At 43.3% G+C, this 15,996-nt stretch overlaps 1 protein-coding gene across 10 annotated transcripts in view; it reads left to right on the top strand.

Annotated features, from left to right (window-relative positions):
* B4GALT4 (beta-1,4-galactosyltransferase 4) overlaps positions 1-15,225 on the top strand; it is a 33,867-nt gene extending 18,642 nt beyond the window's left edge. For all 10 annotated transcript variants that reach the window (XM_071560405.1, XM_071560399.1, XM_071560376.1 and 7 more), the window contains 6 exons: positions 1,686-2,157; positions 2,838-3,070; positions 6,508-6,695; positions 11,592-11,714; positions 14,048-14,152; positions 14,597-15,225. In XM_071560405.1, coding sequence (XP_071416506.1) covers positions 1,899-2,157; positions 2,838-3,070; positions 6,508-6,695; positions 11,592-11,714; positions 14,048-14,152; positions 14,597-14,738 — 1,050 coding nt within the window. In that variant the 5' untranslated portion in view covers positions 1,686-1,898 and the 3' untranslated portion in view covers positions 14,739-15,225. The remainder of the gene's footprint in view (positions 1-1,685; positions 2,158-2,837; positions 3,071-6,507; positions 6,696-11,591; positions 11,715-14,047; positions 14,153-14,596) is intronic.
* Positions 15,226-15,996: the final 771 nt, after the last annotated feature.

Genomic DNA, 15,996 nt, shown 5'->3' on the forward strand with positions numbered 1-15,996 from the left:
AGAAATGTGGCTTGTTGGGGCAGCTGTCAGCATTGAGAGCAATGCCCTTCTAGGGGTATGAGAGACTTCTGCAGCTAATTCTGAAGTCAGAATTTATTTAAGAGCTCTGATGATGCAGAAGGTGAAAGAAAATCAGGGGAAAGGGTAGAAAAGAAAAATTAGCTTAGTGCACTCAATGTGTTTGAAACCAACGAGGCAGACAGATTTCCAGTGTAATTTAGATTCAAAAGAATTCACTGAAAAATGTCTCAAGGGCCAGAAGATGAGGAGGGGAGGGCTAAGAGCAACTCGAGATTCCCTTCTTGTTTGTTTTGGCAATTCTGTCCATGTGCTCTTGAAGACCAGATAGGGAAATAAAACCAAAACAGCAAAAACTGTTCAAAAAGTGTGGTTAATAGTATGATTGCATGGCTGTTTTTAAAAAAATTTATTTCTGGAGAACTCTTCTTTCTCCTCTTTTTTCCCCCTGCCTATACTTGTAAGGAATAATCTCTGTTGTAGCCTTTCTCTTTTTTTGCTTTTTTCTGTTGTTGAAGTGGATGTGGAGATCCATCACTGTGAGTGATACAGTCATGGAAAGCTCTTTTGTTGCTTCCTTAAAGCAACACTGCATACAATCCCATGAATAAGGAAAATTCTCCAGAAGACACTTGGGCTAATTTAGTGGTAATATGGAGTTACAATATTCCTTCTGCCCGTGTTACCTCTCCAGGGTCTCATGAATGTTTTGGAAGCTGGTATAGAATAGACCCCTGTGGTTTTATTTTTCTTCCCTTTGATCCAGCCTGTTTCATGTGCATTGTCTTTAATCATTGCCTTTGCTTCACTTAGCCTCAATCCTTGTTCTTCTCACAGGTGGCAGTTTTCTTCTCTGTTTACTATATCAAAGCTCTCTTTATTTCTCTGCTATGAGATGATAATAACATCTAAATGTATTAAGAGTAGTAACTGTAATATAGTGGCAGTGAAAGGCTGTATGAAAATGGAGCTCTTGAAAAAGGGCAGGAAACGGAACAAAGGATTGGGTCCTCACAGGCCTAACACTGAAAGACTGAACTTTTTCCTTCAAAAGCAGGCAGATGTGCCCACTGCAGCAGTGTTTAAGAGGGAAATACTGGGCAGAGACCTGTGAGGTGGTACTGACAGGCAGCAGATACAGAGGAATGATTTCTTGATGCCAGTCAAGTTGTGGGTTTCCCACTCCGCTGTGCAGAGCAATGTTGGATCAATAGTACTCTCTTCCAGAAAACAGTTTAGTTTTGCAGAAATTCATGTGGTTTGCATTTTGTTGAGGAGCTAGCTTTACTCATAACCAGCAGAATATGTTGCTTTGCAGCTGTTGTTAATTCTGCTAGGAATAGAAGTAATAAAGCATGTGCATTGCCAAGCACTGTACACAGACATAACATGGGGTAGTGGTTGCGCTTTCTGATCTGAAAAGGAAAAAAAATAAAAAGAAACTGAGAGAGTAGAACAAAACAGGAAAGTGATCTGCATAAAATCATGCAGCTGGTTTGTGGCTGGGCTAAGACCAAAGCTGTGTCTTACTTTCTGACCATGTGTTTGTACATGCTGTTTCTTTCGTATAGCATCATAAGCTGTTTTTATGGAGTTTGTGAAGGTGTAGCAGTGCAGGTGGTAGAAACTAACTCTTTTTTTTTATTTATTTCCTTTTTGTGGCCCAGGTTACAGTCATACTTTGTGAAATTTGAAGAGCAAACAATACTATGGCTCCATGAATTGCAAAACTGCAGGAAGTGTGGCAGCCCTCCCTACCTCCAGCTTTACTTCCTTACTGTGACGTTCTCATCAGGAACTTTGGTCTCATTGCCACTGGACATGCAGTGACCTGCCTCGGCATCAGAGCAGAGGAAGCAGTTTGCAGATCAGGGAGAGCCATGGCCCTGAAGTTTAATGTTTTTCACCTCTTCTCTAAGTTGAAAGTATTGGTTTTTGTCACTTTGGTTTTGATGGTGCTATGGACTGCATTCAGTTACTTTGTGGACTCTAAACAGGAACTTTCTAAAACCAAGAGCATGGTGGAGGTTTTCAGAAAGGTAACTAGCCTGATGGACAGTCAAAAGGAAGCGAAGATTGAATCAATTCCTGTGGTGAATTCATTTCAGGGTCCCTGCCCAGCTCTGTCTCCGTACCTGCGTAAGTGATGGTACTTTCCTCTTCTTTCTAACAAGTGAATCTGCTTTAGTACTACTGACTTTCTGTTGGTTTTACAGTTGAAGATCTTTCCTGTGAATCAAATACAACACAGCTAGTTGCAGTAAGCACTTCGGGGAGAGGAAGTGACTTGTGGCACAGAGTGCCTGTGGTGGGTCTATCTGTAATTTGCATTTTTGGCTGAAACAGCTTTGGTAACGCACCAGTAACTTGGCTACTCCGAACAGTGTTTGTACTCTGTTTTTGTACTCTGCTTTGTCTCTTTCTTGGCCCCCTAAAACTTGGTGGGGTGGGCAGAAGGTTAGGAGCTGACATAGCCCAGACTGCTGACCCCATATTCCATACCCTGTGACCATGCCATTCGTCATGCTCAGCAATAAAAGCTCAAAGAAAGGAGGAAAGGGTGATGTTCATTGTGGCAGTGTTTGTCTTCCCAACAGCTCCTGTGTGTGCTGAAGCTCTGCTTCCCTGCATGTGGCTGGACATCCAGTTTAAGCAACTAAACACTTGGATACACTCTCTTTCCACTGCCTGCATAGGCCAAGAAACCAAGTGGGGATTGAACCTGGGTTTCTTCTACTGGTTACAGAGAGCCTCATTAAGTCACTGGACTAGCCACAACCTGAAATGACTCAGGAAAGCTTTTTGTGCTTCTCCTACAGGAGGTGCCAGCAAACTCATCTTCAAACCATCTATTACACTAGAAGAAGTACAAAAGGAGAACCCTCAGGTAGCCCAGGGCCGGTATCACCCTACGGAGTGCTCAGCACTGCAACACGTGGCCATCCTTATCCCACACCGCAACCGAGAGAAGCATCTGCTGTACCTCCTGGAGCACCTACACCCTTTCCTACAGAGGCAGCAGCTGGACTACGGCATCTACGTTATTCACCAGGTGAGGCAACAGTGCAGAGACATGTTTGGGTGAGGGTGATGGTGCTCTGCAGCCCGAGGAGAGAGAGGCTGCTGCCTCTGCTGCCTGGCCTCAGTCCTCTAAGCCTGCTTTGAGCACTTCTGCCTCTTGAGGGTGCCTGCAGCCATTGGATCTACTATAGGCTCTCAGCTGCTGGGCAGTACTGATGGTGTCTTTTAACTGGTGTTCATTTCTAAGTAACTTACTGTTTCTGAATTGGTTTTCAAGGTCAGCACCTTTTGCACTGCTAGTGCAGCTCAATTCTCTTGTATGTACCTATGTAACTGACCTGTTTTCTGCCTTTACATTTGAAGTTGTTTGGATCTAAGGCCTCAATTTGCATCTAGCCCTTCTCTCCCATCTGCTTGGTGGGTGTTGTGCTTAGCAAGTTGTGTGTATCATGTGGTTGTACATACTTTTGCTTTCTCAAACTAAACATGACAGCTACTGCTTGTAGCTGCTTTATTTGCCCAGCAAGGGCAGTGGGAAGAAGTTTTCATGGCAGATTCATCCTGGAAGATTCATTAATTTCTTTTTTTACAGTCTTTGTAGCAATGCTGGATCTAGGGGCTAAAACGTGAGCAGACTTGTACCACTCAGCCTTCCATCAAGGTGTTTATGTTTAACGTGCATGAACTAGAAGCAGTATATATTTCTCTTTTGTAATATGTTGTCTTTTTCTTGATTTCTTATCATGTTTTCTTTCTTTTACTGTCATTTACTTATATGTTCTGCTTTGACTCTAAACAGACTTTTCAGACAGCAGGAGAAAAAGGTGATAAATTAATGCCATTTCTCTTTCCTTCTGCTTAGAGGATAGAGTGAATTAACCAGTATGAGGAAGTGCATTCTCTGTGAAACCTTGCACTTACACTTTCGCTCAGTGTCTCAGCAGAACAGCAACAAAAATCATGGCAGGATATTTTCACTGGGAGTTGGCTGTTCTCTCATTGTTTAGTCATCATGTGGCCTGTAGAGTTACAAAACTGAAGGCTTTTTTTTTCCTTCTTTAATATGTACTGTTATCATACATCCATTGGCTTGTTCTAGGTGTGAAGCAGTGGTGAGCTTTAAATCACTGGGAGAATGAACATACCCTCTTTATTTATTGAAGTATATGAGGTGGAGAACTGCTGTTGTCATGTTAGCAAAAAGTAATAGGGAAGTATGAAAATTTTGTCTGATGTGAGCAGCAGTGTCAAGTCTGGACTTGTTCTGTCAGAGAGTTTGCTTGTTGGAAGATTGGAAGCTTTTCCATGTAGATGAGCATACCCAAAGACCGGTCTAACAAAAATCATGTAGGGAAAACCCATTTTTACTCTTCAGTTGTGATGTCATTGTTTTAAATATGTTTTGAGGAAAGAAAAACAGGATTTAACTATTAAAGTAGTTACTTTGGAGGAAGATTAATAAATGGGTCTTTTGAATTTTTTCTGTGAGCTGTTGAAGGGCATACTCCAGATTTCTTCTTTATAGGCTCCTTATAACATCTTGAAAATCACACTTCTCTATGTAAATGTGTGCATACATGAGTGCTGTGTTGAAAAGAATGTGAGTTTGTCATCTCTAAAGGGTGAATAATTTCATTCCCAGCATGAGTTTGTCTTGTAGTCAGTGTTCTTCCACAGAAACAAAGGAGGACAATTCCGTCCTTTATAAGGTAAATTTTGCTATTTGTTCAGCATATGATGTGACATGGAAAACTGTCCTTCCTAGAAAGCAGCATCACTTGGCTGCTGTGGTGGCTTGCACTGATGAGGAAAACAGAACTTGAGCAGATGGTAGATGCTGCTCCTGAACTAGGCTGGGTTTGATACTCAGTACAAGTGGTGTTTTCCCCATGTACCTTACCAACCACCTGATTTGTTCTGTTCACTTAATAACGTGTGCTTTCATTATCTGGAGGAGATTGTCTGATGGCTGTTTTCACATATAGGACATTTTAAGAAAAACAAACAAATCCCCCCACTTCCCCCCACCCCCCTAACATACAAAAGAAACCCACTCAGAAATCTGACATAACAGATTTTGGGTGAAAATGGTTTCTAAACTTTTCCTGGAAAATGTATTCTCTGAGAACAGAAGTAACTGATTATCCATCTCTTAATTTCTTAGAGTGGGCACTGAACTGTATTTTCTCACTTTCAGATATGGAGCCATAAAGCCCATAAATCTTCTTTGTGCAGGAGCAGATGGCTGTTAGTGATGGTGAACAAATGCTGCTTTGGAGCAAAGCATTGCTTTTTAGAACAATAAAACATGCCTTGTGTGCAACAGCTTTTCCCTAGAGCTCACCTGCTCTCAGACTGGGCAGGCCAGCTTCTTTCTCATTTTCCCTGGAACCTCTTTCTGCCCAAGCACCTTCTAGGAAATTTGCTAGCATTCCAAGCAATTTCTTTTGAAAATGTCTTTTTCATTCTTTCAAGTACACCAGGTTCCTAGCTCTGGAAAATGACTGCCCTGTCTGTTTCTGGGAGCGTAGGGCTTGGCCCTCTGGCTCCCAGGTGGGAACTTGAGACAAATCACCACTTTGTCCTCAGAGGCAGAAAGCTTTCTGCAGGCTGGAATGTGTGTGCAGCCAGGTGAAAAATGAATAGCAGGATAAGCATACCTGTTGCTCTGGAGTGAATGTTGACATGATAAGCTTACAAAGCTGCCAGGTGTGTGTGTATATACCTGTACCTCAAAGGTGAAAAATTATATTTTTGAAAAGCAAATACAGACTAACTTACAACGAAAAGAAACAATAAAGACAAGCCAGGTGAAGCTTTGTGCTGGGAGGTGGCCCTTTGCAGCAGCAGCATCAAGTTATAGGTGGGAGTTAAGAGACCTCCTTTTTACTTCCCACTCTGCCACCTGTGTGTGATCTAAGGAAGTACAGGAAACTCTTTCAGGATTGCTATCCTGGAAACTAAGTGGACAAGCATAAATCGCTTGGGGCAAGGACTCTGACATCTAGAAACTAATTAGTTTGGGATTAATGTAGGGGTTTGGTTATGGTTGATTTTTTTTTAAAGACTTTCTTGTTGTTATGGTTGTATGGAACACCAGTTTCTAAACTGTGTACTGATACCTCTTTTGCTTTGGAGCCTGATGGGAACTCCAGGACAGGGTGCAGCAATGGCAGTTAAACTGCACCATGAATCACTCATGCTTCTGGTGCCCAGATAACCGTGGGCTGTCCTGGCCCTGGCTGTGTATTTGCATGGTAAGTAGAGGCTGATGAAACCGTTTGCATGGTTGGGCACTCTGATGCTGTGTTCAGTGTTATGGGGCAGCAACTTGTGCAGTTAGTGCTGTGAAGGCTGTGCCACACGGATGTGGTTGCAAACTGTGCAATCAGAACGAATGCCTGGGAGCAGTTCTTGTTCCAACAGTGTGACACCACCTTCAGAGGTTTTTTCTGTTCTCTTCTACAGGCTGGCAGCACCAAATTTAATCGAGCTAAACTGCTGAATGTAGGATACCTAGAGGCCCTAAAAGAAGCGAACTGGGACTGTTTCATTTTCCATGATGTGGATCTGGTGCCAGAAAATGACTTTAACATTTACATGTGTGACACACAACCAAAGCACCTTGTAGTTGGCAGGAACAATACTGGATACAGGTAGGAAACCAGGAATATGGAGAGAATACCAGCTGGGAAATGCCATGTTACTGATGATGTTCTTCTGATGGGGCTGTATGCTGGTATCTACCCTTCCTCCTGACACAAGGTTTCTGATGGTAACACTTCATCTGTCTGGAGTGCCTTCTGACTGTACAGACATCTCTGAAGTCAGCCCCATTCTCATCGTGCTGGTTTCTGGGGTTGAGTAAAAGGGTGTTCCAAGGGGAAAGCAATGTGTCAGAGGTTGTGCTGAGACCTTCTGTCAAAACTAGAAATGCATTTGCATTTTCCTGGTCCTGTGATTTGAGGGTGTGATCTTACTGTAAAAAAACTTGCCACTTATCTTTTGTTGGTGAGGAAGTGTCTGATATTGAGACCTCAGGTGTGAAAATTTGCTAAGGGATAGGGCTGTCCTTTGGTTATTCGATTAAACAGTGTCTGACACGAGATCACTTTGATTTTTAAGTGGGTACCCTAAGTGCTTGTGTAATAAAAATAGTTTAAAGTAAAAAGTCAGGTTTGGTCCGCCTCAGAGAAAAAAGGCTTGTGAGCTTGGTGAATTTGAGGTGTTTTCACTGAACTTGTTTCTTTCAAGATTCAGTTCATGTTACATCACTAAATATTGATTAGAAGTTGGCTTTTCAAAAGCTGATCGCAAAGTACTTTTAGCTCTGCTTCACTTCTGGGTTTCCTTTGTTAAATATATGAGAAAGAGGTGGGATGTGGCAATTCTTATACAGAATAATACTTATCAGCCAATTAGTGAAAACTCAAACAAGTGCATATGACCTGGGCTTGTGACAAGTATTTGGAGCACTGTGCCTTGCAGAGAGAATGCTGAGGATTACAGGATGGCCATTGCACCAAAGGAACAGAAACATCTAGCTGACAATTAGCTTTAGTTAATGGACAGTTATGTAGAATTCAGGCTAATAACCTGGCACAAAGCTTGAGGGGCTTTAGTTAACATCCTGTGCCTTAGTTCCTGCAAGTGTTTTGCTTGGGTAAACCCACAGGTGGACTTTTGCTTTTACTAAGGGATCTTCTTACTATAAGTCTTCACATGTTTCTCCTGTTTATGTAAAGGAGCTGTTTGTTATAGGTCAGCTTTAAGCTTTGGCTTTAAAAAGTACAGACAAAATGTTTTTGTTGTGAATACCCTGCACCAGCATTCACTAGAATACTGGTGGTTTGAATTTGATTCATAGTTTGTTACTGCCTGTGTTTACACACATCCATAAAGTGCGGATAATAATGCTCTACTTCCATGGGAATTCCTGGGTACATCTGAAGGGATTCAGATCCTGAGCTCAAGAATGATCCTTGAACTGAGCTGAGACCACAGGTTAAAATCCCAGATGGGTGACCTCAGTGTTTGGTTGCAGCTGAGGTGAGCATGCCGAGACATATTGCTCAGATGAGGTAGAGAAAACTGAAATCATACATGTTCTGTATTAACACAAAGTATCTGGGCATGAATGTGGTTTGCTTTTTTTTGTCTGTTTCCTTTCCTGGTTTTGAGTTTTCTGGGAGAGGGTTCCTATGGTGATCCAGTGCACAGTAATCTTACCTTCCATGCTCCTTTGGAGAGTCAGTGCCTTATCTTTAGCTCCATACCTACAGCTTACTTTTAGATTCTTTAGATAGGTGGTTTATGGATAAGGATGGAAAAACTTTTTTGTTACCTTAGCTAAGCTATTTCCTTTAGACCAATAGAACATCATTTCCTATTTGACCATTCCTATAGTACAGTTTCTTCATCCCAATTTTAAAAATTCCAAAGGAACAGATGTTCTCTTGTCCTCATGGAAGAAGTGGTAGAACCTTGTCACAGAGGTGCATTTTTGCAGGTGGTGTCACCCAGAAGTAAGATGTCTCTGGGCCCTGCCAGGTCTGCGCTGCCTGCGGGGGCTGAGTGGGCAGCCCTGTCCTGGTTACAGAATCAGCAAATTGTTAGGGTTGGAAGGGACCTCTGGAGATCACCTGGTCCAACCCACCTTCAAGGCAGGGTCACCTAAAGCAGGTGACACAGGAACTCATCCAGGTGAGTTTTAAATGTCTCCATGGAGGGAGACTCCACGACCTTCCTGGGCAGCCCATTCCAGTGCACTGACACCCTCAATGTAAAAGAGTTCTTCCCCATGTTGAGGTGGAATTTTCTTGTATTTTAGTTTATGGCCATTGCTCCTTGTCCTGTTGCTGGAAACTACTGAAGAGTCTGGCACCATCCTCTTGGTACCTGCCTTTGAGATAGTTGTGTGCATTGGTGGAATCCCCTCTGTTTTCTCTAGACTAAACAGGCCCAGCTTTCACAGTCTCTCCTCATAAGAGAGGTGCTCCAGACCCTCAACATCTTTGTAGCCTCCGCTGGACCCTCTCCAGTAGCTCCTCCTCTTTCTTGGAACTGTGGAGACCAGAAGTGAACACAGTACTCCAGATGTGGCCTCACTAGGTCTGAGTAGAGTGAGATGGTCACCTCCCTCGACCTGCTGGTCACACTCTTTCCAGTGCATCCCAGCCCTGGCTCCTTTGGTGTCTGCCTCTCCAGTGGTGTGGGGGAATTATGGGGTGCATAAGCATAAGCAAGCAGTGGTGTGCATATGTGGTTGCGTGGGTGAGTGGTCAGTTCCCAAATTGTGCCAGGCTGCTGGAACAGGGAGATGTAACTGGTAGTACAGCCTGAAAGCATGGCTGGGGAGGGCTCTGCCCTGCTGTTGCTGCTTATGGGACCTCGTTGTCCTTTCCACCTGTTCACTGTATTTCTGTGGAGCACCTATGGCAGAAATCTCAAGGTAGTAATGCATAATTAAAATTTGATGTGGCCTCCTCTACATTATAGTTTGTCTCCTCCAGGAGAGAAGATAAAGGGAAGAGAAGAATCTGTTCATAAGTCATGCCTGACCAACTTGATGGCCATCTCTGATTTGAGTAGCTTGGTGGATGAGGGAAGAGTAGTGGATAATGTTTATCTTAAAGAAGGCTTTCAACACTGTCTCCCATAATAGCCCCATTGACAAAGTGATGAAGTATGGACTAATAAGTGGACAGTGAGATGGGTCAAAACTGTCAGAACTGCAGGGCTCAAGGGGTTCTGATCAGTGGAGCAAACTCCAGGTGGAGGCCAGTCACTAGTGGGTTACCCCACAGTATGATGCTGGGGTTCGTATCTTCTTTAGTAACCTGGAAGATGGGACAGATTGCACCATAAGCAAGTTTCCAGAAGAGAGAACTCTTGGAGGGGTGGTTTATGTACCAGGCCTTTGTCAGGCTGGAGAATGTGGCCTGCAGGAATCTGAAGAATTTCAACAAAGGGATATGCAGAGTCCTGCTCCTGGAGGGAAGTAACTCCATGCACCAGTAGCTGCTGTGCCAGCTGTCAGGAAAACAGCTTTACAGAAAAGGATCTGGACCAGCCATGTACTCTTGTGACAAAGGCCAGTAGCATCTTGGACTGCATTAGCAGGGGACTTGTCAGCAGGTTGAGGGAGGTGATTGTTGCCTCAGCACCATGGAGACGATACCTGGAGTGCTATGTCCAGTTCTGGGTTGCCCAGCACAACAAAAACTTGGATGTCCTGGAGCAAGTCTAGAGAAGAATCATGATGATTAAGGGGTTGCAGATCTGAGATGTGAAGGGAGGCTGAGAATACTGGGACTGTTCAGCCTGGAGTAGAGAAGGGAAAGAGGGATCTTGGCAAGGTGTATACATACCTGATGGAAGGGCGTAGAGATGGTGCAGCTAGACCCTTCTCAGTGAAAGGCAAGAGGCAATGGGCACAAACTGAGATACAGGAAATGCCATTTAAACATATGAAAAACCTGGAAGAGGCTGCCCAGAGATATTGCAGTCTCCATTCTTGGAGATGCACAGAACCTGAATGGGCATGGTTCTCAGCAACTTGCTTTAGCAGACCCTCCTCTGAGTAGAGGGGTTGTACTACTTGATCTCCAGAGGCCCATTGCAACCTTTAGCAATTCTTCTGTGATGCTTTGACAGGAACAAAAATCAGCCAGTTGTGTGTTGTGGGTTTTGGATTTTTTTTCTTGCTATTTTTAAATTATATTTATGGTAAACCAGAAATAATAATAAGCATTTCCTCTTTGCTTGTCTGGCATGTAAATTGCCATCGTGGATACTTTCTAGCCCTGGCAATTTGTTCATCTGTTTAGATTCATATACATGTAGAAATCAAAATGCAATCTGCAGCCAGGTGCGCATCACCTGAACTGGCAGGAGCAGGGTGGTAGAGCCTGTTCTTGTAATGTTGCCTTAAGGGCCTAGAGAGAGAAAGACATCATAAAAACCAATTAGCAGAATGGCGTAGGAAGATAAATAACCGTGGTATGTAAACACCTTTTTAAAGTAGGTGCTATTTTCAGGATGAGGAAGGTAGAAGTTAGAAATTAATAGGCATTAGAGCTGAGCGCCATTACATTGGGTTACTAAGTAACTTGACTGTGCAGTATCCCAGAGCACATGCCCCCTTGCTGTGAGCTGAGTTCATTCCAAGTTTCAGATTGAGCTCTGAAGGTAGTCAATGGCTCGCTGTTGTTACTGCAAAGCTGCCACTGTATTAATGCATAGCTTTGTTAGTTTTCTACACATCAGAGTCCCTGAGGTGAAGTGCCTTTTTGGCTAGCAAGGGGAATCATGCAAGAGGAGAGAAACTCCTGAAGAAGACTGTTCTCTCAGTTGGAGAGTTAACTTTTTCTGACCTAAAGCAAATTACCATCTTTCTGTGAAAAGAGGAAGAGAACAGGACCAGCTGCAAGGATTTATACACGCTTAACTCTGTGAAAGACAAGTCTAGATGTAGAGTTTCAGGGTGATATTTTCATTGTTGTTAAAATTTGACTTTTAATTCTTCATTCTCTCTTCTTGTGTACCTCTAGGTTACGGTACCGGGGGTATTTTGGAGGTGTAACTGCTCTAACACGAGATCAGTTTTCCAAAGTGAATGGATTCTCCAACAACTACTGGGGTTGGGGTGCAGAAGATGATGACCTTCGAATCAGGTAAACAATGAGAAATAGGTTAAAAAGCATTTTTAAAAATTGGTGTGACTTCACACCAAGCCTCCAAAAGTAGAACACTACAAGGTGCCTTCAGTTCAAAAAGGTATTGCAGTGGGGATTTGAAGTGCAAGATGCAGTTCTGTGAGCCATTTCCTCTTAGCAAGGGTTAGGCATGTCCAAGACCTGGTCCTCTTCCTGACAGCATTGTTGGCTGGGGGTGGGTTGTTATTTCCTTGGTGTGTTTTAGATTTGTCTCAGCCACTTGGTATTTTTATTTTCATACAGAAATTGGTTATAGTGGAAATAATGAGATTGACATTTGGAGTGTGGTTTGCAGAGGCACAATGGTATTGAGTTCAGTACTTTGCAAGTGTCGAAGTGTTTTGGTGGGACTGGGTGTTTTGTGTTCATTGACTACCATGATTTACTTCAGGCAGCGCTTAGTTTGTATGTAGGTGGTGTTGATTATTGTAAAGATAACAAATAACTTGAATTTTGGAAAGGCTGTATATATATATACATATATCCTTTGGTCTTGTTAAAACTAGTTTTGCAGATGTGCCTGTCAAAGTAGGAGCAATTTGTTAGTGGGGATCATTTTAGTGGGACAAGGAAGTCAACAGAACTTTTGTTGATCTTTTGTCCTGTGTCTAGGAAGAAACCACTAATCCTGCATTGCTGTTAGTGAAGTGGGAAAACCCCACAAACAGCAGAAAAAACCCACAACTCCCCAAACTCTGCTGTCAGTTTGTAACTTGGGTTACAAACTTTCCTTCTTAACTGGTTATCCTGTTCACTTGATTAAACCCTGGGGACACAAAATTTGTATCCCTGGTGTTGTTACGTAATTCCACAGGAGATCAAGAGTGGTAAAGTTAGGAACTTCCAAATGGGAGTTTTTCTCTGTTGCCCGTTTAGCAACTGGTCAACTGTATCTCAAGAAATCTAAAAAGTCTAACAGAGACATAGATTTCTGTCCCTTCATATTCCCTTTTTTATCTTCCTACCTCTACCTAGACACACCAGCTTCTCAGTGACTCCAGGGAGCTGGCTTTTATTGTGGTAGGTGGTGGCCTGGTACCATCTTATTCCCCAGCTTTCCGTGGATGATCATGGTGTTTCAGATGTTTCTGTGGGCACTGGAGAAGCAGCTGTGCAGCAGACCAGCAGGATTTACTGAGAGTGTTTGCAAGGGGTTAGAATTGAAAGTGACTCTTGTGTGTGGCACCTCTTAACTTTGCAGCTGTTGGTCTGTGGTGGAACGCAAACCATAGGTAGGACTCAGCGTGTGCACTGCAACTGCTCGTGCCTTTCCTCTTGGGTGGGTCTTAGGCAGGGCCAGAGACAAAGTTTGCACCGGGTTAAAGGCAAGGTTGCCATCTCGGTGGGTTGTTGTGCAGACATCCTTGGAGCCTTCCTGAGTGAAGTCGGCAGGTGGCAGCATCCCTTCATTCAGTGCCTTCAGAACTCGGGGCTGGAGAGTTCTCGGGTCCTCCAGTTCTGCCTCCAGGCTAAACGTGACGGTCTCTTTTGAGCCCCTTCCTAAGGTGTGCATCACCAAGAGACTTTTCAGATAATTTGTTGTAGTTGTTTCATAATTTACTGCTATGAAGTCACTGGAAATCTGAAAGGGGCTCGGTTTCCTATTGCTGTTTCAGCTGCCAAGTGACTAGCAAAGAGGTGCACTATTCCTTAATTGCGTTGTCATGGTGTTAACCCTTTCTGCTGTCAGAGCAAAATTGTTGTGTCCCACAGATATGTTTAAGGACAAAAGCTCCAACCAAGTACCTGATGTCAGACCCTTAAATCCATGCATGAGGCTCAGTGTTTCTGGCATTGTTCTCAAAGAAATTTTCTTCATGTGGACAAATAACAATTTTGCATCTGTCTGCCAGCTGTCAAAGGAAACAACAAGCTGGTTTGTTCCCTTCTTTTTAAGTGGAGAACTATCAGGTATAGGGGTTTTATTGCAGGAGTTGAGATGAACTTGTTGCAAAATGTGGAGCAGTACAGAGTAGACTAGTCAATACTAATGTAAATATACTCTGTTGTATAATGTGTGTCTAAAGCTCTGCATGATCTCTACTGTACTAAACTACCTGCTTTTGTTTAAAAGCATGTAGTCACCCTACCAGACTTTTTCTCCAGAAATGCAACTCTGGGCCCCACTTCACTGGCAAAATGGGTTGTGGAAGAGGTGCAGAGTTTTTAGAACTCTCTATACTTGCTTCCATGGTATCTACAAGAGATGAAATCTCCAGTTGTTGGGGTTTTTTCCCTGAACAGCTGGCTTATAAGTGTTGTCTTCCTCATACCACTATTGCTTCTTCCAGGGTCGAGATGCAGAAGATGAAAGTGGTGAGGCCGTCTGCTGATGTAGGAAGGTACACGATGATCTTCCACAACCGAGACCGTGGTAATGAGGAGAATCAAGAGAGGTGAGTCAAGAACAGTGTTCCACCTTGCATTGTCTTGGTCTGTGGCTGGGACTAGGCACCTCGGGGGCCAAGTTCTTTGCTATAGGCCAAACAGGCATTTTATGGTACCCAGGGGCTCTGGGGGCCACCCCCGTGACAAACACTGTTCATAGATGGCACTTGTTGTTCTGTATGTGAGATCTTTGTAGAACTGACTGTGTGATGTTCCTTAGAAACTTTCAAAGTTATATGAATATGATTTAAGCATATGATTTCAGAGATTAAACCAAAGCACTTTTTTCCCCCCATATCTGATTGTCTGAGAACAGGAAGAACAGGACTATACATTCCCAGCAGATAAGAGAATGGCAGTAGCATTGCTTCCAAATTTACTAGTAAGCGGGAAAGAGCTCCAACTCCTCTCCTGTGCATGTCAGTGAAGATTTTTCTCCTCTTTCTCCTCAGGCTGAAGCTTCTACGCCAGGTATCTAGAACATGGAAAACAGATGGGCTGAATTCTTGTTCATACAAACTGCTCTCAGTGGAACACAACCCGTTGTACATCAACATCACAGTGGACTTCAGTGTGCAGCCCAAGGTCTCATAGGGGTGAGCACCACACAGGTTACAGGAAATGGCAACAGATCTTGCCTGTGGCTGCTGTTAGAACAGATGGCTTCTGGCACTCTGCTTGGAGGAGTACTTCAGTAGCAGAGAAGAAGGTGTTCCTTCACAGCATCTAATTGATTGGTTGAGAATTTCCTTTTGTGAGGACTGGAGCTACAGACTGACCTGAGGGACGGGTCCTTGTGTTCTATGCACTTTTTGCTGGGACATTTGCCAAAGTGTCCTTGTTTGGGCTGGTCCAGCGGAAGGACTTGAAAAAAGTCCCTGAAAAAATACTTGGTTTTGCAACTATTTCTAAACTTATCTGTGGTCTCATTAAAAGCACAAGAATTCTTCACCAACTACAAACTTGATAAGAAAATTATTTTTTCTAGCCTGAATAAAAACTGCTTATATATGAGGGAAGGACAATAATGGTAATAGTCAAAGGGATGTTAAAAGTCTCTCAATAAATGCAGTCTGCTGAACACCACAGTGCCTCTCATCCTTCAACCTGCAGCATTCCCTGCTGAGGGACTGCTGATGCATCCTGTGGCAAAGATCAAAGTCTCGGTGCTGCAGCAGGATGTGTGTTCTTCTCCAGGAATCTGGAAGGAAAAGCAGCAGCCAGCTGTGTCAGATGGAGAGAAAATCCTCTCCACTGTTAGCAGACTGGATCTGTATACATACCGAGGCCACTATCATTGGTGAGTCTTGGTGAAGAAGACAGGTTCCACTGTGCTACAGGATTTGTGCTAAAATCTTGCTTACAGCACTTGCCTTACTGCATTATGCTTAACTGTCTTTACATGTAGATGTAAAGCCAGGCTTGGGAAAGTTTCTTTTAGGACACATTATCTCAATTGTAGAGAAGCCTGAAAAGTTAAATGTTTTTAGGTGCAGTGGGATAGATGGAGCTTTTCAGTGAACAAGGAATTTTTTTATCTTCAAGTACCAAGGAAAACTCCCAGTGTCCTGCTCTCAAAGTAACTGGACCTGGCAGGCAGTGCTATGGACTGACTTAACAGACAAAGTTTACAGCAAAGGGCAAGGGCTTGGGCAGACTGAGTCAGTCTTGCAGTCAGGTAAGTACAAATACCTTTTCAGGGTCACAGCTCCACTGTTGATACGTTTTACTTAGTTTTTCCTCTAGTTCTTCAGAAGTATTTTACATTGAAGACAGCTCAACCTTGAATGATAATTAATGTTGGAACAACAGCTGAAGTACTACATTAATTTCCCTTCTCTGAGCAGGAGGT

This window comes from Pithys albifrons, chromosome 1 (assembly GCF_047495875.1).
Source record: "Pithys albifrons albifrons isolate INPA30051 chromosome 1, PitAlb_v1, whole genome shotgun sequence".
Classification (NCBI taxonomy): Eukaryota; Metazoa; Chordata; class Aves; order Passeriformes; family Thamnophilidae; genus Pithys; species Pithys albifrons.